At 34.8% G+C, this 23,735-nt stretch overlaps 2 protein-coding genes across 5 annotated transcripts; one reads left to right on the top strand and one right to left on the bottom strand.

The window, feature by feature from the left end:
• The first annotated feature begins 838 nt into the window (after nt 1-838).
• gpr34l (G protein-coupled receptor 34 like) lies at nt 839-3,885 on the top strand. Of its 2 annotated transcripts, none has more exons than XM_088648989.1 (2): nt 839-1,266; nt 1,760-3,885. In XM_088648989.1, the coding sequence occupies exon 2, from the start codon at nt 1,768-1,770 to the stop codon at nt 2,848-2,850; it is 1,083 nt and encodes a 360-aa protein (XP_088505115.1). In that variant the 5' UTR covers nt 839-1,266; nt 1,760-1,767; the 3' UTR covers nt 2,851-3,885. The 2 variants fall into 2 exon arrangements, with proteins under 2 accessions (XP_088505115.1, XP_088505116.1); XM_088648990.1 differs by lacking the exon at nt 839-1,266 and adding an exon at nt 1,309-1,452.
• LOC148653703 (synaptotagmin-like protein 2) lies at nt 3,877-23,400 on the bottom strand. Of its 3 annotated transcripts, XM_088648986.1 has the most exons (13): nt 23,184-23,398; nt 20,648-20,778; nt 20,126-20,271; nt 19,148-19,253; nt 18,466-18,589; nt 17,787-17,871; nt 16,529-17,380; nt 15,492-15,575; nt 10,774-10,865; nt 9,198-9,370; nt 7,399-7,501; nt 4,836-4,997; nt 3,877-4,484 (listed from the first exon to the last, which is right to left on the bottom strand). In XM_088648986.1, the coding sequence occupies exons 2-13, from the start codon at nt 20,746-20,748 to the stop codon at nt 4,428-4,430; spliced, it is 2,085 nt and encodes a 694-aa protein (XP_088505112.1). In that variant the 5' UTR covers nt 20,749-20,778; nt 23,184-23,398; the 3' UTR covers nt 3,877-4,427. The 3 variants fall into 3 exon arrangements, with proteins under 3 accessions (XP_088505112.1, XP_088505113.1, XP_088505114.1); XM_088648987.1 differs by lacking the exon at nt 23,184-23,398 and having other exon boundaries at nt 20,648-21,314; XM_088648988.1 differs by lacking the exons at nt 3,877-4,484; nt 9,198-9,370 and having other exon boundaries at nt 4,978-4,997; nt 23,184-23,400.
• Between the last annotated feature and the right edge of the window lie 335 nt (nt 23,401-23,735).

Raw genomic sequence — 23,735 nt, 5'->3', positions numbered from 1 at the left:
TTAAGACAGTTGTTTACGTTACATCTGATTCTTATTGCTATGTTGAACACAGCTTATAATGTCCAGTTCAAATGCTTTGTCTGCCTCTGTTTTAAATCTAACAATCAAAATGGTAATATATTACCATTAAATATTTATAATTAAATATAAATATTTATTTATATTCATATTTAATTATATTTATAATTAATAAAATATTAAATATTTTAAGTCTCTCTAAATGCATTGTGTTACCATTTACTCTTATATAAGTAAAAACTGCCCTGCCAGTATTCCCTGAAGTTCTACCAGTCGTGACATTTTCAGTTAATCACAATAGGTGTAGTAGTATAATTGGTAAACTGTAAAAAAGACTGTGTTTTTAATTGATCCATTTTCTAAGCGCTTTATCCAACAAAGGGTGTCAGGGTGGATCAACACTAGCATAAAACAGTTGCAAAGAAGGTTGACACATTGAATGGGATGCTAGTCCATTGCAGAGCACACAAAGGCAAAGACACAAACACCAGGGCCAATTTTACCAGAAGACAATTAACATACCAAATATGTTAATATATATAATATATCCACTCAGGATACCCACGTTAAACACAGAGAGCACATACAAACTACACACAGATATTACTCCAGGAATTGAACCCAGGGCCATAGTAATTCTAACCACTGTGGACTATATTTCAGCAGCATTTAAACATTTTTTGTGTTTATCACAGCTGATTTTTGCTGAATGAAATATACAGTGTTATTTTAAAATATACTGTAGATGTGTTTCTTAAGATTAAGGATTAGTTACTATTAATGTGAAGGTAGTTTTTGAATTTTAATGGGATGAGATATACTGTACGTACTTCTCTTAATGTTCATAACTACATGTATTTTGCACAAACTATATGAAAATATATATATTTTTACTTTATCAAGCTAAACATAGCCACTGATCAGGCATCACTAATATACAACATCTTACAAATATTAGTTTGGAATCCCAGTGATGTCTAAACATTGTGTTAGTGGTGATTCCAGACATTTGTCGTCACAGCAGACAATAAAATATATCATGGAGACTACGTAATAAACTGATCGGATATTCCCCTCTAAACTAAACTATTGCTGAAGCTGAGGTTTGTGGTGGTTGCATTTTGATGGAAGTATGAGATAATCACGTGGTGAAGGTGACAATACAGTACGTCAGAGAGGAATTTCCGTGATAAGGAGAGTGCACCTACCTCTCACATCATTAAACACAGAGAAAAGCAGGCTGCAGAGGTAAGTCATTTTTTCAGGCTGTGTAAGATGTGGTTGTAGAGATGTAGGTCTTTACATAACTGAACCTTACAAAAACAGATTTAGGCATACATAATTTCAATACTTGAATAAGTGCTTAATGCTGAATTTAATTATTTTCAGTTTCTAAGTTACTATACTGAACATACTGAGTGAGAAAAGGATACGGTAAGCATGAATTATTAATGCATAGTTTATGGGACACAGCAAATATATGAAGCCAAAAGTTTCTAGCACATAAATAAAAAATAAAATAAATAAAAAATATATTTAAATAAAAGCTTCTAGCATTGTGAATCTGTATTGTTAATTTCAGATTAATTGTGTTAACTATTTTTTTACATTTTGTTATCAACATTGGATATAATATACGTTTATATTTTGAATTGATTTAAAAATGGCAATGTAAATTGCATTTTAAAAGTAAACGCTCATTTGTGATATTTAATGTGCTTTTTTGTTTGCTTTTGATTAGAGACAAATATGCTGAAGTCTTCCAATGATTCTGTCCTGGTCAGTTCCAATGAACCAAGCTCTACAAGTTCCAGTGTGAGTGAACGAATGTCTTCCCCAAATTCCAGTGTGGACAATTCCAGCATTGTATATACCAACACTACTTGTGAAATCCAGGATCAATTTCTATCCCTGGTGCTACCTGCAAGCTACTCTGTTATCTTTATCATTGGACTTCTCAGTAACACAGTTGCTCTCTGTGTATTTTTCTTCAGCAAAAAGACCAATTCTTCCATTTCTGTCTACATGAAGAATTTGGCCATAGCAGACTTCCTTCTCGTTCTCTGTCTGCCCTGTAGGATTTACTACCATAATAGACATGGACCCTATCTCTTGTGCAAAACTGTCGGCGTTTTCTTCTACATCAACATGTACGCCAGCATCCTGTTTCTAAGTCTGATCAGCTTGGACCGCTACTTGAAGATCATCAAGCCTGTTTGGGTCTACAAAATCCAAAAAGTTGAATGGAGCCAGAGAACCACACAAGCCATGTGGATCATCCTTGTTTGTGGCATGCTCCCGTTCTTCTTTGAAAACAAGGGAACCCAGCCTTGTGATGACGTGTGCTTCCACTTCCACAAAAAGAGCCTGGTAGGGGGCATAATCAACCTCATCGTAGTGGGCTTTTTTTACTTTCTGTCTTTAATTTTCCTTGGCTTCTATGGGAAGATAGCCATGAAGCTTAAGAAAATGTTCCTCGGCAACGCTCCACAAAAGGCCAAGAGTCGGAAAACCAGCGCCATTATAAAAACATTCCTTGTCCCCGTCATCTTCACCCTATGTTTCATGCCATATCATGTTGTAAGGGTGCCCTATGTGCTTTCCCAGATGAACATCATCCAGGAACTCAGCTCAAAGCAGACCTTGCACATTCTTAACGAACTTGTCCTCTGCCTCTCTGCTCTCAACAGCTGTTTGGATCCCATTATTTACTTCTTCCTCTCCTGCACATTTAGAAAAACCATACTCTGTGCAATTCAAGGCAAATTTAAGAACATTTATGCTGTAAGCCAAAGAGGGACAAGTATTATGAAGTCTGTGACCGAAATCTAAATCACAAAGGAGATTAAATCTCTGGAGCCTCGTGGAGGCTGACAGACACGGACATTTTCTACCCATGCTTGATCAAATTCTCATCATCATATTCATTTCAATGAATGGAAAAAAATCATAGAATCAATGGTCTGAAATTTGATTCAAGTTTTCATTTGTTTCATAATGCAAACTCAAGAGTAAGCAAAATAGGTAAAAATACACCAAAAACTTTTTTAATGCCAAATGTTATGCAAATTTAACAGGAGGAAAAAATAAGCAAAATTGAAAATTGCATTTCTTGATTTGGAATACTGTAACAGTAGACACTTTTAGAAAGATTTTGTACACTCTTTATAATATTATAATGTTATTTTGTTTCATGCATGCTAAATGTTGCTTTGGAAGAATTTGTGTGTTATCCAGCATTTAGTTACAAGTTGATCATTTTGTGGTTGGTTTCACTGAAATGAAAGAAATGTTTGCAACGGAAGTGTATATGCGACCTCTGTGGGTTTTTTTAAGGTTGCAGAGCATGGCCATTATTGTCTTTCTTAGAAACATTTGTCTAAGTGGTGAAAATCTATACATTCTGTTTTTGTGTAAAACTTGACCTTTGCTGAGTGATTTTTGAGCATGATCCATGGTAGACTGGGTGTTTTGAGTGACTAATGGCTTTTCTTGTAGAGGGCTTATTACTCAATGTTGGAGGCATTTGTTGTAATTTCACAAAACCTTTGTAAACACCGTAACTAGTTACTCAGAGAGTAACCTTAATAATCAGTAATTTCCATGAGCTTTACCCTTTAGTGCTAACCACATTCTGTGTTGTTTCCCATTTTGAAAGCCTAGGGAAGAACAAAATACAAAGAATTACGAATGACTAAAAAATGTTCTGTAGAAGCCGTACTTTGTATTATTGGTGTAAATAACATCTGTAAATAAAATATAAATTATTAATTTATTGTATCCATGGCAATTCTTGTAGAATTTCAGAAAAGATGTAATTTATATGTTTTCAAGATAATTTTAAAAATAAAAATACAATTTACCACATGTACTTGACTTTTTATTGTTATGTCACTAGGGGTAAATCTTGTTTTCAACAAGACTAATCAAACAGCAACATAATGGATTTTAAAAGACATTAAGAATATAAGAATCTTAATCTCTATACATTGTCTAATTTCCTTCATATGGGTTTGGAATAATATTTTATTAAGTGCAAAGGTTTCATGGGAAACTGGGACTAATCCAGACCAGTGTTTTTTCAAAAAACCAACATCATTACTTTTAAGCTATTTACAATCACATCATAACTCAAGTTTAAGACATAACTGAATACAATGTCTTTGTTATATATACATTAGAACTGTATCTACTGTACATACTGCAAACAGAAAGGATTGTTCTTTTAATTATAATCTCATGCCATTTAATTAAAAATGTTCTAAAAAATATTTCTTCCACTTGCAATAGCAATTTTCATAGCAATTTCCATCTGGTTCAGTTTTCTCCATAATTGTGCATGTAGGTCTGTACACTTTTTCAGCAATTTCCTCTCTTGCAATTTGCAGCTGGTTAATTCTTGATTTATCCTATATATTAAGTGCTGATGTTGAAGCCAGCAGACCTGAACCACTGTCTGACGTAATCTGAAAAGAAATACAGTAATGGCAATAAAACATGATATAAAGATACTGAATTCAAACTTAGATGAAAAACATACTGAAAAATGTCACCTTATCTCCCTGACATATGTTAGGAATGTTGCACAGTAATCTATTCAGTTATCAGTAATCTATTCAAATTTTTATATGATTAATTGCAGCTTTATATTACTGAGAAAATCTGATTTATGTTTGAAGCTTTTGTTGAATAAAAAGATTTCAATTAATTGTCGTGTGAAGGTAACACAAATATTTATCATGCTCTAACTAACACAAAGGCAGGAAGGAATGAAGTTCCTCCTTTCAGCATGTAGTGCTTTCAATGCGATGTCTTACACATGATTTCAGAGGATACCACATCTGTTCTCTGTCATTCCAATTCCAGGTGTTCAGAGCCACAGCCAGTTCCCCGAGACATTGGTTCTTCCCCAGCATATTATAATCCCAGACTGAAAGGGACAGTATGTGGCTCACCAAGCTGTTCTTTTCAATTTTATACTGTGAAGAAAAAACATTACAAATCACTGATATGAAAATAAAGCATGATAAGTGTATACGAAGCTGATGAGTTTGAAAAGAACAGGGCACAGTCTATGGGTGTCTGGTATTTGAGATGTGAGGAATCTCAGAACCATGTCCATGAAGACACAAAACCTCTTCTATTAAGGCTGTAGATGTTTTCTGCTAGATCTGGCATGAGTCACCAGGAAGCTTTTAAAGTGACCTGAAATAATTTAAAAGCTTGGTTGCTTCTTTCTTTGAGACACTAGTGCCAGCAGCGTAAGATACTAGTCTAGATTTCTCGCTAATCTATTTAGACAAAATCTTGTCGTTGGGAATTCCAAAAGCTAGATCTAGAGATATACTAACAAAGTTGGGAATATATAAGGCCTTTCACCTATCCCAGAGTTGGAGTTCATCCCCACACCCCACTGTGGCTTAATGCCATCTCTTCTCTCCCTGATCAGTGATAAGCAGGATGTGGTATATATTTTACGAAGGCCCACTTCCTGCGTTATGTTAGTTTTTAGAGTAAGCAGAAGTCATAAAGAATCATGAAATACAATTAAAAAATATTAATTAATTCTGATTATTTCACTACCCTGGAAAGCAGAACTGTCTAAAAGGATGCATACATATTATGTATAAGATATATCACTGAATAATAATACATCAAACTGGATATCTGTATTTTCTGAGGCAGTTATGCTGCAGGTGCTCAACAGGACTTGAATCCAAATTTAGAAACAAGTGTGTATTTTCATTTCTGTAATCCTCATATACAGTATGACTAAATAACATAAATGGTGGAATTTACCCGTGTTTCCGCATGCAAAAATAGGAATAATGGTAATACAATACTGTAGCTGTAAATGATGCATCATTTACAGTCATGATGCAGAATGTTGTGCCTTGAGCTGTTAAACTTAATTGAGTTTTCAAGATTAATCTAAAAAAACCTTTGGATAAAAAAAACTGTGTAACACTTACACAGTGTCCTTCATGTTTATTCAAACCACCAACGAAATATGAAATAGGAACAAAAACATTAAATAACAAAGCGAGATTGTTTCACGTGTCTTGCTTAAAAAACATGTTATACTGTAATGATAATTACATTGCACAGGGCACATTCATATTGGTCATAACTGACTGAATTCCAGAAAAGGTGAGGACACAAGGGTCACATTTATTCAAAATCAAATATACAATGACATTCTGCTCTTTGGAACTGAAATAGAAACCTCTAGAACTATTCAGAGGCCTTCAAAGCCTTCCTGTTTCCATAAAAGTGCGGTAATACACAACAATCATTCAGTAGCAGAATGCATCATCGTGGTTATGTTTGGACAGCTTACCAGCATAATGTATAATATAAAAAAGTGATGCTCATGTTGAGAAAACACTCCTGCCCGCCATGAAACACGGCATGGAGTATATTATGTTTGGGGTTGTTTTGCCCCTGCTGGACCTGGATCCCTTGTTAAGACATGGGATATCATAAACTACAACACGTACCAGGACATTTTGGACAAAGCCCTACTTCCCTTTAAAATGCAGCAAACGGATATTCTAGCATGACAATGATTGAAAGATCTTAATAAACAAAAAAGGGGTTAGGTGCACACAAAATAAATGTTTTCAACCGGCCATCACAATTTCCAAACCTCAATGAAATTTGAAGAGTTTTAGTCTGAACTCAGTTTACAAAATGGAAACCAAAGGGTTTGAAGGACTTAGAGCAATCATGACTGGGGGAAATGGTCACAAAATGCCTTCAGCCATTTTTTAATAATCTATGCTACTTCAGGGGTCTGAATAAATGTGATCCTCATATTTTCTGGACTTAATTTAATAATGACAATTATAACTTTTCTCTGTGAATAACAAAGAAACATACACATACATATGGTATGCATTTGTATTTACTGAGCATCAGAATCAAACATGCATAACTGCAACAAAATGAAAAGGGTATTATCAGAAAAATAACAATATGTTTGTAGCAGGTGTACTGACTTTTTAATTGAACAGATATGACACTAGAAATTAACTATAGAGATTAACATTGAGAGGATTACTCTACAGAGGGCGTGTTGTACAAGTCAGCGCTACAGTATGCACTGTGCTTAAGCAACAGTTATTAAAGTCACTATAGTGCGTAGCCATGCATTATTAATTAATATAAACTATGCTAAAGCATTTAATCAATACCCCATTTATGCAGTTGAACATTTTATAAAAACATACATGAATAAAGCATAGTGATAAATGAATAATGAATAAAAACCTTGACGTTACTTTTCATACTCTTTTTGATGCTCAGTATAGACATATATACATATTAAACATCTGCAACAAACACAAAAGTGCATCTGTAAACAGGTAATAAAATTACCTTCAGAATCTCATTGAACATGGGGTTGGCTGTTTGCTTTTTGACTGTGGTCTTCCTTTTTGTTGTCCTGCTGTTGTCTGGGAGCAAATATGTTTTGATATACCTAAAAAATAAAAAAATGTGCTATACAAAAACATTTGGCTTCTCACTTTATGGAATCTTAAAATGGATGAAGAAAATGTTTGGTAATTTTAATCCTAGTTCCTGCCTTCATGCAGTGAGTTAATTAGCTTGTGTTACTATGGAGAACTTATTGTATAATCCTATAAATGCCTATATGACTACGTACAGCATAATTTATTTTTACATAGAATGATATATAAACATGAGTGGCATGGTGTTGCATTGTTTAGCTTTGCTGCCTTGCTGCACTGGAGTCCTGGGTTCAATTTGCTCTGTGTGGAGATTGTATGTTCTCCCCATGTTTGCATGGGTTTTTTCAAGGTGCTCTGGTTTCATCCCACTGTTCAAGAAACATACTGGTTGGTTTGTTGGCTTCTGGGAAAATTGGACCTGGTCAGTTGTATGTGTCTGTTTCTGTGTGTGCACTTTGATGGATTTGCATTCCATCCAGGGTGTATCCTGCCTTGTGTGTTGTATAATTGTGAGGTAGGATAATATCTGGCTCCCTTGTATTGAATAAAGCTGTTAGAAAATGGATGGAAGGATGATTTAAACATGTTATTAAATCTTTAAATTTGATAGCATAAATTAGCTTAAACATTGGTACAACCATTGGAAAACCATTGGTACATTAGGAGCATGAGGGTGTTTGTTATCCTGCTGGAATGTTGTGATCAGAATTGGTCCACAAAAAGGGCTGCAAGTGACATTCAAGTACAAAAGTATTGCAGGCTCCTACAAAACATTAAAAAATCCTTAAAACATTGCATTCTGTAAGGCCTAGATAGTCGTGTCTAGTACATCACACTTGGACATAGCATTGGATTTAACAATTGGCTTGGAGTGTAGGCACAACATTCGCTGATGCACAACCACTTACACTTATTTGTATGCAATTTGTAATTTATAATCAAATGCATGCTGATTTAGTATAGTCTCCAACATACAGTATAAACAGCAAAAGTAAATTGTTCTCTCCACACACCAGGCAAATTTGTTCTTTGCTGTATTTTCCATTTCTTCAAAGCTTGATTTTCAAATGGGTAAATTACCTCAGCAGCTGTGCATCAATCAGCTTTTCACTATTCTGGCCATTGAGAGCCTATGCAGCAGTCACTGAATTGTCAAATAATCCAACTGATTCCAAAACATTCAGTCCATCCATTCATTTTTTAACTGCTTTATACAATACAGAGTCACAGGGGAGCTGGAGAGCATCCCAGCAAGGAAAGAGCTCAAGATATAGTATGTCCTGGATGTGATGCCAGTCCAAAAACCTTGAGTCAATATAAAAAATCAGTATATTCTATTTATCTAATACCACACATGCATAAAAATAGTGATATAATTCTTTTGATGTATATACAGTATGTGAATCTTTAAATCTTCAGTTTAATATTATGAACCAATGTTTAAAGGAGTTCACTCAAAGGTATACAGCCATGAATTCTGCAAAAGTCAAATCAGATATATTGATAATACTAATGAAACTGGAATTTAAAATAATACTAAATCGAACATGTGTTTTAATTGACAACCTGCGTATAGTCAGTAGATCAGCTGTGTCACTTGTTAAATTTCACTATTGTAGGCACGGTTCAATTTAATAAATACTACCAAAGTAAAAAAAAAGAATGACTATACTGAACAGTTATAAGTGAGAGAGCTCTACTAACGGGTCAATGTCTCCTCTTTGCACTTTAACCTTGTCCAGGTTTCTGCACTGGGCAATATAAATCTGAAACTCCTGGATCTTGGGAGAATAATCGAGGTGAAACTGAATGCAGGCTTGGTCTTCAAAATTGGTGGAACCAACACTATTGGAACTCCCAGTCCTGTTGTCATACACCTGGGAACACATACACACACTTTATATAAACACTTTAGACATCCTTGGAAACATGGCTGACTTTCACATTCACAGTTTTGTGAGTTACACTTTTTTTAAAATGGAAACCGAAAATCAGTTTCAGAGAATTTGTGTAAATTTAACTTAGCAGTGTTTATTGCTAAGAGACACATTCTGTATACCTCAATGTCAGGGACCAAAATGTATTATTTTTCTCCCTTTGATTACAATTTAAAATATATATAATTCAATATGCCAACTATAAACCTGCAATTAAAAATTAAACCCACTAATGCGTGTCTGTAATTTTGAAACAGAATTTTTCCATGCACATTTTCTTGAATGCTTGTATATTTAAACAAATAGGTTTTCATGGTTTCATGGATGGAGCCTAAAGGTCAAAGAGCCACCCACAAAATAATCTCACTGTAGACATCAGGCAAAGTGATGAATAATGGGTTAAACCCATCACATATAACAAGAACTCAAGGATTTCCATGATAGGTACTAGAGGTCCCTTTTCAGGACATAAAGGCCCATGGGGAATTGGAGGCAAGGGTCACCATTTTACTTTGACCACACAACACTGGGGGTGGAGATGATGTGGTCAGCATCATACTCTAGCCAGCCTGTTAGCCCCAGAAGGATTAACCCCCAGCACCCACTTAGAAAGCTCGCTGAGTGAACTTGGGAGCTGTCTGGAAGGAATTAGAACAAGCTACATCACTGCCTGGGATTGAACCCAGGACCTTCTGGTCAGCAGCTAGACAGACTTGCTATCTGAGCTACCACAGCACCTGAAGGATGTCCCTGATACAGTATATTTAAATTCCACTTAAACAGTACATTGATACTACTTGAACTACATCTGATCTATCAAGCACCTTGCACCTAGTGTCCTATATACAACTAATCACCATTTCCCTATTTGATTGTTTTACTTTGACCATGCCAGGAAACATGAAACTCAGATGGGCAGATATGAACAGACAAACAAGTAAAGGTTAATTCCCTGCTTCAAACAAGTGACACAACGTTTCAGGCGCTAAGGCTTCTTCGTGTATCTTTGCAGGATACACATGCTGATGCAGCTTCTCACTCATCTATAAATAGATTCTGCCTTTTGACAATAATACGCATGCATTGAAATTTAGATGGTCTCATGATAATCATTTTTGTCGATGTTCAAGTTTTAAAGTGCTTTTCATTTTTAAAAAATTGAAGATAGTGTGAAAAAAATACAATTTCTCCTGATGTGTTGCAAAATGCAAAACTTGCAGAAACAGAGGTTTTAATAGTTACTGCACTAACAAGGAAGACAGCCATTTTACTAACTTATGACACTAACCTCTAACATTTTAGTATAACAATTGTAATTTTTAAAAATAACTTGCTTTTCTTACCTCTGAGTCTGGCTTTGGGGATCTTAATGTGTTTTGGTCTGTTGCATCTTTTTGTCTTGAATCGTTGTAAGAAAGTACTGGAGAGTAGTAAACTAAAATGACACAAAGACAAAAGAATACATGAAATGCATGTCATCCATGACAGTTTGTGTCCTTAGCAATGTTAACATTTATTAAACAATTTTTAACTAACTTTAAATAAAAATGATGGTGAGAATACCTGTTGTACTCCTTTTATTTAGTTAGCATCACTACCTGAAGACAGTAGAAAAACACATCTTCAAATGAACTTCAGCCTTTCAGGGGGAATTCTGACTCAGAGGTGTTCGGTCACCATTGATTCCTCTGCAGAGCACAGACACCAAATGTCTGACGCTGTGGGTTTTCACATACTGAGCATTACCTATAATACTATTGCAATGAAGCCTCTGAGGAAGGATAAAACTTTTATTTTTCTAACATTTTGATCACAAGCAGAAACATCAATGGCTGGATTCATCAGAAAAAACAAAATTATGTCACAATGACACCATTTCAAGTTTGTTTGCTGTATTTCTCTTAAAGCCAGAGAAATGCTCTCCTCAACTGCAAATGTAATAAATTTAATTAATAAAATGTGTGGGGAACTGTGAATTTTGCTATAATTGTGATTAATAGAGAAACAGGCTTTGGCCAGTAGACAATACCAACTGCCTTACCTAAAACTAGTAATTCAATAATGCTATGTGGCATCTAATGATGCAGAAAAGAAAATCAGCATTCAACTATAATTAAAAATTTAAAGATAATTATTAATTAATAATTTAATAATTTATATATATAACAACATTATAGCTAATATGCACACACACAGTTTTGTCACACTGTCAAAATGAGAAGTTATGTTATGAATGCTAAATGACCTTTAGAATTAACTCAATGCTTGCAGCATGCTTGCAGTACTGATGCATAGACCAGCTCAGCATCTGAATTGACTGCTGTGGGGTGTTCCGGAGCTCTTACTGAGCAGTCTGTCACGACAGCAGCTGCAAATCCACAGAAATTACTGGATATCATCAAAAGCCCTATCTAGAATTTAACAATGACATTATTCGACAGGCATTTCAGTGTGTGGAATTTGGGACAGGAGAACTGTGGAATCAGATAACTTATTTTAAAAGAGATTCCTCCTCATATCATCACTCTTTCATCACCCCACAGATCTGAATAATGTAACAGTCAGCGTAATACTCACTAGAGATATCTCTACTCATTTTTCCTTGCTTCAGATATGTCAAATGGCCCCCAAAAGTTTAAAGGATTGAAATCGATTTTAATAAATACAAATGGACTGATTGATGTAAATGTTATTTATTCATAGAATTCCTCATGCTGTAGCCACTACAGCCTGAAAATGATCAGGCAGGTGAATCCTACAAATGTAATGGTTGTGAGCTGCTGTGGTGTACCTCTTCCTTCCAGGACATGACCTGTCCTTCACAGTTGATTTCCTAGTTTTTCTGGACTAATTTGCCGATTTTGAAGTTGAGGCCCGTTCTCTTACATACAGGCAGTCTTCAAGAAAGTTATGGTTATATCTATTTTTTCTGTTCTTTTCTGTTTCTGTTCTTAGCCATCTCTTTTCGTCTGGCTATTTACACACATTCTTAACAGACTTGCTGTGGTAATTTTTACTCAAACACATAGCAAATGCGTAAGGCACAGAGCACATGATGTGATCTTAATATTTTGTTATCTCAAGTGTGGCAAACACAGAGGCAGGTTGCCATAACAAGATTGTTGAATAGTCTAGTTTCAGGGAAAACAGATACATACGTAAAAAGGCACCATGAGCTAAAAACAGCATTATTTTACTGACAATGTGATTACATTAAAAAAAGCTATATCGGAGCTCTAACTACATTTCTTCTTATCTCTCTTAAAAAGTAGCTGGGCAGCTAAGCTGTATACCAACATCACAGTCAAGTCTCATTTTGAGACCCTTTTCCAAAATAAAATCACAAAAACCCAAAAGCACATGCTTTAAAAAAAAACTCAGTATGACGTGAAGTCCCTGCTCTCTTCCTTGGCAGCACAGGTTGACTGGAAGACTCAGATAAATGAAAGATTCAATTTCCAGGTTTTAACTGTCACCTGACCTATCTTTTTCCTCTAATTGGTCAGGTGACTGAGGACAATGAGTCACTCCCCATTGCTCTCTGCAGAATGTGGTGAAGACAAAAATCTCCACTTTGTCTTCACCTTCTGCCCTCTTACAGCTCTTTCCCTGTTACTCTTTCACCCCAGCTGTTCCAATTAGTTACCCTGTCGTATAAATGGATGCAACTACAAGTGTCCTAGGATTAAAGCATTAAACACAATAATTGGTGATTAGTAGGTCATCCGCAGACCAAAACTCCACCCTTCCACAGACACCTTCTCCCTCATCTTGGATGCCTGGCAATAGCCATCCCCTCTTCAGAGCTTCTGGGGACACCAGTGATTGCAAACTTCTCTCCCTCTGTGGTTGTGACTCTTCTGGGAACTTAGCATTACTGTCTTCACCCATCACTGTGTTTAGCACCTCATTTTCTTCTTCAAGCCTTTTCTTTCTTAAGTGGTCATCAGGTCTGAGACAGTAACTGTGAAGGCTTTGTATTACATAAAAATAGTCCTTTTAGAAAACAGAGTGCAGGGAGCAGAAAATGAAGACAGTCAGCCTCTTGCAAGCCTTTTCAGATGTGAAGAAGAATCTGTGTCCATCCATTTTCTTCAAATACAGAGTTTTCTAATTTGCAAATGTACTTAAACTACATATCTAAGTACAATCTTTGGTACTCTGCACACAATGAGGAAAGAAAATTCTCTGCACTTTTCTTGTCTTAATCTTTGAGAACGATTTTTTCATCATTTGTCATAAATGAATGTTTTCATTAACTGAAATGAATTGAAACATATGGGAGCACTATCGTTACTTTTAAGCTTCTGGAAGAGCTTGTTAGATGTGATATAGAAATGCATATCCAACAATGTATAACTCTGCATATGAGACCAGCCACTGTGCTTTTAAAACTCCACTCAGCAGAAGAGTGCTATAGGAAATTAATTGTGGTAGATTACCCCAGATGTGGTTGAAACGATGGCAAGAACTTGCCATCGAATGCAAGAATGCAAGTACTTGCACATAGTTTACTAATCAAATAATTAAATAACTGTTAAATGTAGTGTACTGTACGTGTCTGAGTGAGGTACGGTGTAATTAGTACAAAAACATGCTTATCTTTAGTAACTGGGTAAGCGCTTGCATAAAAGTGTGTAATGTTTTCCTTATGGTTAGTAGACTATAGTAGAGAAGATGGTAACCACAACGTCTATTTTTGAAATACTATTTCTAAACTGTTTATACTGGTTAAAAGGGAATGCTCCCTGGAAAACTGGGCAGATGTTGCCTAATGTTTGTCAGAGCCAATAATTCGCTTTTTTTTTCATTTTTCATCAACAAACATGAGGAATTATCTTGAACAATCGATTATGATAGGGTTGAGCATTATTGAGTGATGGTCCCTAAAGCAATGCTAACAGATGCAGGCATCTACAGAATTTCAGCTCCACAAGACCTCCATACAGTTTATCACTATCACCGCAAGAACTGTTTACATATATGCAATATAGATATAAATGTATGTAGGTGTTTGTAATTCTTCCTAAACCAGATAATGGACTGAATAATTGGATAGTGAATGTATGTTTTTCCATCTTCTGATACCTAGGAGGATCTACTCAGCTGTTGATATCAGCACAATGTTTGGTGAAACTATTAGAAAGGAGGTCCACAATGTTAGACATATCTCTGATATTCTAGTCTTGTAAACCTATGACACCACTTATGCAATTGGTTCCATGCCATGCTTTCAAAACCCCTGAATTTTAGTTACACTATATAACTAACACTACACGAGAATGGGATTTAGGGAGGGGAACAGTTCTAAGGCATTAAATGCCCTCTGTAGGTTTTGGGGTTTAGTGAAGTGCATATTGCTGTTTTTGCTGTATACACAAGTAATCTGGATTTGACCTGAAAACATTAATATGAGGGCAAAGTACAGAATGTCACCTTTTCTTTCACCATTTTAGGTGAGCATAAGTATTGGAACAAGCTTAAAGTTTCTTTTTTAACTAATCAACTAATTTACCACATGAGAACTTATGTACAGACAACAAAGGCCTTTACGACCCCCTAGTGGCAGGTCAGCTAAACTCCCATCATCATTACTGTTGGCTTGCAGTAACTTTAATTTTTAAAAGGTGTAAACATTATAGTTAGACAAGACAAGGTACAGATGTTGGTGTATAGAGTGGTATTGTCAGAGAAAGGGAAGAATATAGCAAATAACTGAGAATTGCAATGCAATTAACACATTTACATTATTAATAGTCAGTTAAATGTTTAGATGAATGACTATTTGCAATATCTGAATCCATATGCATTGCGTATATAGTGCCAGGTCAATATTCTAAAAGCGTATTATAAGCTATATTACAATTTAGCCTGCAATTAGGCTGGAATAGAAAATAATAAAATCAATAATCATATACACTTCTCAAATGTTCTCTCTTTAACACTTACTTCACGCATTTGACTTCCCTCAAACTGCAGGTGGGATTGTGAATTTGATTTTACATATACTAGGCTATTAAAAAGGCTATTAAAGTCAATCTAAAATGGTGACCATACTCACTTTTCTCAGGGAAACAGAATTTTACTTTTGTAGCTTGAGCTCTGGCCAAAGCTTCCATGACTTGAGATGCACTTTTCTGAGAGTCTAAAATGAAAAAATATATCCAAATCTGAATAAAGGTTTACATGGCAAATATGTTTTCTTACAAACAAAACTGATTATAAAAAATTAAATATGAACTGGAAGAAGAGTAGGTTTAATCCATTTTATACATTATATAATACAGTTTCATGCAGTACTGTGCAAACTCAATGTAAAGCAAATCGTTTTGCAAATGAGTTTTCATCTTAGCAAACAAAAACAGAATCAGAGATTTGATAAATTTGATGCCACTTGAAGTGTCACAAAATCGTTGCTAAGAAATTTTAAGAGAGGGAATTTTAAGTAACAAACACCTAAGGAACTATTCTAGATGATGTCAAAGAACATTTAATATTTTTGTAAATTGAAATACATGCATACAGAAAGTGTACTGAAGCTTTCAGTGAAGAAATTATGCAGTGCAAGCATTTCTTGCCCAGTCATATAAGACATAACAGTTATAGCTTTCACAGTATAACTAAGTCTAATTATTAATTCAGATTAAGCAGTGTCAGTGTCACAATCTCTTATAACCACTACTTTGTTTAACAGGAATTAGGCAAGAAATGTTATTGTAGTTCAAAAGAAATGCAGCTGTAAACCTACTGTACTGAAATACATCTCATTTGACATGTATCACATGTTTAGTGAAATGATTTACAAATGATCTGTCCATTCAAGATGAGAAAAGAGCTTATTCCCGAGTAGGGATCCTAATTTGGAAGCATGGGATGTAAGGCAGGACTTAATCCCTGGAAAGGACACTAGGGCACACAAAAAACCCCAACCAAACTGAACAATTATATTTCTCTTTGCTCTTTTGCCAGCATGTTGAGAGTATAGCACCCTTTCTGGTAAATAAACAAATATTAAACAAATATTTTCTGTATGATGTTGTGTCATTTTCATCTCAGCCCAGTTGAGAAAAAAGTACACAGCAGAAAAACTGTACAAACCAAATTCATTTTTCTGGCCTGTACTGTCATCCTCAGAAGATTCTTCACTGGTGTCAGCTTTCTCCGTTCTTTGGGTTTCACTGTCTGTTTCATCTTTACTGCTTTTCAGCATTGCTTGTCTGGAACATGTTTTCCAAGGTGTCATTGGGTCCCTGTTCAAATTCTCATTTTCTCTGAAGGCCTCTGTTATGCTGTTTAAGAAGTCTTGTGTTTCTGCAGAGTAGTCCTCTTCTTCTTTTTGTTCTAGGATAGACGTTTGTGCAAGATATGGGGCTCTAGCATGTGTCCCATATTTAATTGTTGGAGGTTCCTCCTCAGATAGGTGTTCCACAACAGTTTTATTTAAAGGGTCATGGTCATCTGGTACTGGCTCTGGGTTCTCAGTTTTTGCATGAGGAATGGACCTGGGAGCAGGTGTAGGTGGCAGAACTCTTGGGGAAGGTCCAGGTGAGAAATTAAAACCATGGTGTAATGGACTTTCAGAAGCTCTCAGGAAATATAGTTTCCTAATCATGTCTTCTCTAAGGTTTCTGCAGGCTGGGTTCCTAAACGGCTGGAGAGATATACACCTCTGCAGTCTTGGAAGGTTCACAGGGTCTTCAGTGTTAAGCCATTTTAGTAGATATTCCTGTTCACTCGTATTAGCTTCCTCTGCCCTGCCTGGCAGAATGGAGAGGTCTGCTGGAGAGTGTTCCTCATCTGTTGGTATGTAAGATTCCTCAAAATTTTCTGAGGAGCTGCAAGACCCAAATTCTCTCAATACACTGTTATCTGAGACTTCATAGTTAGTAGTTTTCTCAGGTCGAATGGTGTTGGAATAGTGTGTGGGACTCACTGATGAAGTGGTACATTCTGTAAAACAAAAGGTGGTTTGAATTAATTATACTGAGAGTCATTCTGCTGAGGACATTGTTTGTGATTCTAGTTCACAGTGAAACAATTTTTGAAACAATTGGTGAAAGAAGAAGATTGATAAGTTATTCAGAATGTTTATTTTATCAAAGCAGGAAGAAAAACAAAACCAAAATAAGATAAATTAGTTATATTTTAGAGTTCGATGTCATTATTCATTCCAAAAGAAATAGGCAAATAATCATTTACATGTACTGTATGATATCAAAAGACTCAATGTATGTTCAGTGGGATAATTCAAATATTACAAGCAATTTGTAAATATTTTACATTGTGCCAACATTACCTCAATGTTCACTAAATGAAAAATAATCTACTTCAGAATAGACAACAATAGGAGAGTCACCTTTGTATGTCTGTATGGGTGTTCCTAAGACTGCAGTGTTTGAGAAAGATTGTTCCCAATCTGTTCCCACATAAGAAGTCATTTCCTGCAAAATCCAAAAAAGGAAAAAAAATAAAACTAACCTTTTTGTATTGAAATATTCACAGTATTTTACTTAACAGTTCTGCAAAAGATACAATGCCCTTTGAAAAGTTAATATAGAGTATGTTCCCTCTTTATGTACATAATTACATCTTTCTTTCTAGAGAGGACTGTTTTCCATACTCAGCTCTCGTGAAGGGGTAGGTGCTGTTGTTGACAAAAACATATCCACAACTATTTATCCCTATACATTTGAAAAACTTAGGGACTGAAGAATTCTAAGTAACAGGGATGTGTATTTATTTGTACTTCAAGTCTTCTCCAATTCAAGGGGTGTAAGAAAAAAAATTATCCAGAATCACATTGTGTGCTGCATGTAATCCTATTCAGTACCACTAAGTATTCAGTACCAAGTTTGCATCATTACATTTTTTAACATACAATCAAATCAGATAAATTCAATTGCTTTGGAAGGCTGGTTTTCCATTGCTTGGGTTTCGAATGCAAGATTCACACATAAGAGCATATTTATTCAAATGTGCTTTATTGTAATGTGGGCTCCTATTAACATTTCAGAACAAAAAGAGACCGCATTCACCTTGCTTGCTTCGGATAGTAAAGATGGAGAAGAAAAAGGGATTGAGGGTGGTTGACGTTGTGGTTTTAAGATGGATTTGGGGGCATTTAGGTTCTTTTGATATTCCCTCATATCTTCAGCACACCTGTGAAACAAAAACAAATTTGTTACACTGGTACTGTATACTCCACTGCTTTTGAAGATGTTGTAAATTTTAATGTAAAATAAGCAACAAAGGCATTATTCCTCTTGGAATTTATTATTATTCCTCTTTATAATTTTATCTGTGCATGAAATTGCAAACATGTACCGGTAGTACAGGTAGTCTTTGCACATTTTTTCATCACTATTATCATTGGTTCCCTCAGTTATCCTTACAGACTATGTGACATAACAACAAAACACTATGTTTTTAAAAATTTTGTGTACCATATTGCTCCTGTTTGTTTTGCATATCTCACTTCAAAAACCTTTTGAACACTTTTCAAACAGAATCAATTATGTTATGCAAATGTGTATCAGAATTCAGAAGTATCTGCTTCCTGGAAATTAGATTATCCTCCTTAAACTGGAAAAGGTGTTGTGGAAGCTATTATCATATGAAAAAATAGACCTTACATACATATGGTCTAAAATGTTATTTAGAAATACAACAGATGAACAAAGAACATCCTCTGAGCACACTTAATTAAACTTAATTTACCTGTAAGAAAAGTCCTGACTAGCTTCTGCAACCTCATCATCTCTTGGGCCAAGATATGGTACCAAATATACACTTTCTGTTGAACTGCTGGTTTCACTAGAGTAATCTTAAAAAAACAAATACATAAAAAATACAAGAATTTACTAATTTAATATTAAGAATTGTTCAAGAATGGTAACCCTGTGCTTCTTTACATCAAAACATTCAACTTGTGTCATGGAAGAGAAATACAGCATATACAGTACAAATACAGAATATACAGATATACAAATACAGAATATACAGAATATGAATTTTAATTAGATCCAGGCAAGAAATTTGAGAAATAAATGTCCTTTATTTTGTCCTCTGTAGTACAAAAGGAATATGAGCGTAAAATGGAACACTTTCATGTTTTGAACTTACAGTACATACTGTACTAGTATTAGCTTTAAGCAGGCAAAACAGATTGTAAAATTGAAGTTGAATTGAGGAATGTAACACAAAACTAGATTAAAATGGCTATTATTTTGTATGCTTCTGAATATAAATTAATATAAACATTCTGATGAATTTCTGTTCACATTTTAGATAGATTGGCAACACAAAATAAGATAAATCTCTTTTTAGATGCAATACTATGCACAGAAATGAAACAGTAGTGTAGCTGAAAAAGATCTTCCCCTAAAAAAAAAAATATTTACTTCAAGGCTAACTTTGCCAAATCTATGTCAAAATGAAGGAAAACTATGTAATTCCCAGTTTGAATGTTTGAGAGCACATTTGGCCTGATTTGAGTTGGGTTATTATTCTGAGAGTGTTAAAACAATGACATATACAATAGAGATATTAACTATAGAATTCCAGTAATCCAATCATTTTCTATGTAGTCAATTGTTCCACCAGTTGGCAGATAAAACAATACCATTCATGCAAAAGTGGAACAGTAACGCAGGAAAGGAAATGTAATAGAATAGGAAACTAAAGTGTGCAGTTTACCCTGTATGCCACTATTCCACAGTGATGATCGCACAAGGTCAGTCCCATTGAGACCATCCTGATAGCGCATCTCTTTGACTTCCTCAAACCATATTCCTGTCACAAGTTTATATTGCTTTTCATCATGAAGCTTGGCTTCCAGCTGTCTGTGCAAAAATAAATCAATTTCAGCAGAACACAAAATAATTAATATTTAGGAGATTATTAATTAACAGATAATCATATACAGATGATTAATTTTGATTTTGATCACTTGGATTCAAGCACTAAATTCATTAAATTTAAATGAAAGCACCTCAGATGTTAACAGAACTGTATTTTAAGGAATGTAAAACTAATTTAAATATTTTACCTTTCAGAACTTTGAAAACTGCACACTAAAGCAGTATGGTTTTGTAACAATAGTACAAAATATTAAGTACAGCATAATTTTTGATAAACTGCTATGCTCTGGCACAGCTCTATGTAACGGATCATTGCAAGTTATGATATCATAAGAGCCCAGCCACCTGGACTTATTACCTAATTCTGTTATACTCCGTTTCCTTTAGGGCGGCATCTTTAACAATTACAGCCCTCAAGATTTCTTGCTCTTCTTCTGTCAAAAAACTTAGGTCCATCATCTTCAGGCAATGCAATTCAAAGTAAGTTTTCTGAAAATAAATGGATTCAAAAGTATAGATTTAAAATTAAACATTAGACTGAGATCATTAATTTAATTCCTAACAGAAGATGATGATTAACATCAAAATCAAGGACAACACAACAAACCTTAGATCAACCTAAAGACAGAAGAAACATTGCCAGTAATGGAAATATGTTTGTGGATGTCTGTGCTGGTGTGCTGGAGTGCATGAAAAGCAATAGCAACAATGAAAGTTCTCATTTTGGGGGCTCCTGAATTGTTCAAAGAGTGGCAGACCTGCACCACCAGGATTCACAAAGCAAAAGTGTACATTTGCTTGGGTTCCACTCAGCTTATCAGTAAATAGTGACTCCTAGAATGTGTAGGATGTTTGTGAGCTATGGGGGTGTATTCTCCTGTTGGATTCTGTGGAGACTGCAGTGTGTCAAAACATGTATCAAGTGTGGAGTGTGTTAAAGGATGGATAGGCTAGTTAAGAATAATTTTTCTACCAAGACGTGCAGAAGTTGTTGCAGAAACAACATACTGTAGCAGCCAATGATTCCCAAATGGATAGGTATATGTTAATAAAAAAACAAACAATTCCAGATTCCCTCCCCAAAAAGCAGCATTCCCTCCCCTTTGTAGCAGCATAACATTTATTTTTTTCAAAAGATGGTTATTGTTTAACATTGTAATGTTTAATAGTTTTTATTTAAAACTGCAGATGGTTTTTGAGCAAAGGGTAAACAAAACTATACAGTAGCTTATTTATTTTAAAACAGGTTTAGCATAAGAAACATTTTTAATCTTGATAAAAAACCGAGTATATGTAATGCAAATACAAAGGAAAGGATTACGCTGAGTGAGCATAACACATACACATTGCTAAGAAATTATTTTCTTAGTTTGCTCACCAATTATGGTGTCAGTACAGACTGCATGCTACAAATAAGGGTTCTAAAGATCAGGCACCTGCTAGCACCTGAACAGGCTCAGCAGCAATGAGATCACTGTCCTACTGACTGCTTTGGCTAACAAACTACTAAGGAAGGTAAGAAATATGGTAACACTTTATTATAAGAGTCTCCTTATAGGCACATACAGTACTAGCAGGTACTTTCCTATATGTAAAACAGTTTGGGATCCTTTGGAAAGAAAATCACTATATAAATGCAAAGAATTTGTTAATTAAAATTAGAACATAAGAAAGCCATTCAGCCATTCAATTCATCTATCTCATTTGGTTGCCAGTAAGTAACTGATCACAGTAATTTCTTGATTTTATGCTTTTATCATGTCTTAAGCAGTTTATACTTCACAAATGTTAAAGGCTTCATGGCCTTCTAGAAAAAGTACTGTATAACATGGGAATGTTAATAGTCGAGCTAACTCCCTATCTGTTAATTTTTAATGTGCAGATTGTAGTTGTTGTTTAGTTTAGATGTGTAGTTATGATTGTTCATATGGTGTGGAAGTCTTGAATAAGTGTTTTGAACATTACACATGTGGCATAATTGTGTTCCTTTAGTCTTTGGTTTGTTTGGAATCTGAGATTGTAAAGGAGGAAATGAATTAAATAATTGCTTATTTGATGTCAATTAACAGTGATGACTTCAGAGTACATAACTTCATACTCTACTGTATATACTGTATCAGCTTTAACAGCACAGCTGAGTGACTTGTTCCAGAAACCCACAACACTATGTGTAAAATAGGGCCACACATTTGTTTTACACACAATTCCCTTGTATCCTCTGGTTTGAGTTTCACTGTTTATTCTGAAGAAATCCATTGGCTAACTTTGTCAAGGTTTTAGAGTATATTGAATACTTGAACCAGGTCCCCTCATTTTTATTTCTGCCTTATTCTGCCTGCAATATATGAGTTAATATTTTTGATGAGATCATCAAAAACCTTCTGAAAATCAAAATATAACATAGAATATGTTCTATTTGTATCAATATTGCAGATGTTTAACAAGTTTGTTAAGCAGAAAATATCTTTTCTAAATCCACATTGAGAATGCTATAAAATCCTGTCATCATACAGATGATCCTCTAGTTTAGATCTCTTTTCTTTTCAGTTTTACATGGATGGGTTATAAAAAAAAATGAAGCAGTAATATGAGTAACTGAAATAGTTTGACCTTCCTGTTCAAAGTGAACAGAATGCAAAAAGCAAAACACTGATTATATCTTAGGTTCCTACTTTCTTTTCTTTCCTTTCTTTTAGGGATGACTAAAACATGCCACCTCCCCCACCAAAAACAAATTGTTGTATTTTAATAAAAAGAATAACAACACTAAACCCTTTGACCACATAGGTAACTTGAGGAACATCATCCTTTATAGTAATTGAATAGGATAGTAATTGAAAATTATATTGCTATCCCTGATGCATAAAGCTTAAAAAAATAAAATGTATACTCACATATAGTTTCCTTTCAGAAAAAGGATGATAAAGTCCACCATTTGATCACCTGTTTATTTGTGAGAGCAATTTCATAGATTGAGTATCCAACACAAAGAAGTGAGCAGAGTGGGGAGTGCGCAGAGTTAAGGGAATGCTTTCAAATTTGTTTGTATTTTGCATTTTTTGTAACCCGTTAGTCTGGATCCCCATCTGCTTGAAAAACATTTAAACACTATGAAAGACCTCCCTCTAGATAGGTGATGTCAGGAACATATGGATATAGAATGGCCTATTGTTGTTATTCTGGAGTGCATGAAAATCAATTTAACTAAAACTGAACTCATACAGCACTATTGAATTTGAATTTAACAAACCCTTATCAAATAATTGAAACTGTATTTAGATTCATTTTTTGTTGCAAACTCATTTAGAAATACAGTCTAAATCTCTGAAAAATTCTATGAAGTTTTTTAAACACAACATCTCCTGTTCTTTTATCTGCAAAGGTAGTACAAAAAAATGTCACTTATTGCCGTTTCTATATTAAAGTTTGTGACAAAAACATGTTTC

This window comes from Lepisosteus platostomus, chromosome 10 (assembly GCF_059453375.1).
Source record: "Lepisosteus platostomus isolate fLepPlt1 chromosome 10, fLepPlt1.hap1, whole genome shotgun sequence".
Lineage (NCBI taxonomy): Eukaryota > Metazoa > Chordata > Actinopteri > Semionotiformes > Lepisosteidae > Lepisosteus > Lepisosteus platostomus.
Note: the sequence above shows the minus strand (reverse complement) of the source record. Positions and strands in the feature narration are given on the sequence as shown.

Coding starts and splice junctions, on each gene's coding strand:
- gpr34l (XM_088648989.1), top strand. CDS start 1,768: ATGCTGAAGTCTTCCAATGATTCTGTCCTGGTCAGTTCCAATGAACCA.
- LOC148653703 (XM_088648986.1), bottom strand. CDS start 20,748: ATGATGGACCTAAGTTTTTTGACAGAAGAAGAGCAAGAAATCTTGAGG. Junction 19,254..20,125: donor GTGGAATAGTGGCATACAGG/GTAAACTGCACA, acceptor TGTTTTTTTAAG/ATTACTCTAGTGAAACCAGC. Junction 7,502..9,197: donor CAAAGAGGAGACATTGACCC/GTTAGTAGAGCT, acceptor TTTATTTTTTAG/GTATATCAAAACATATTTGC.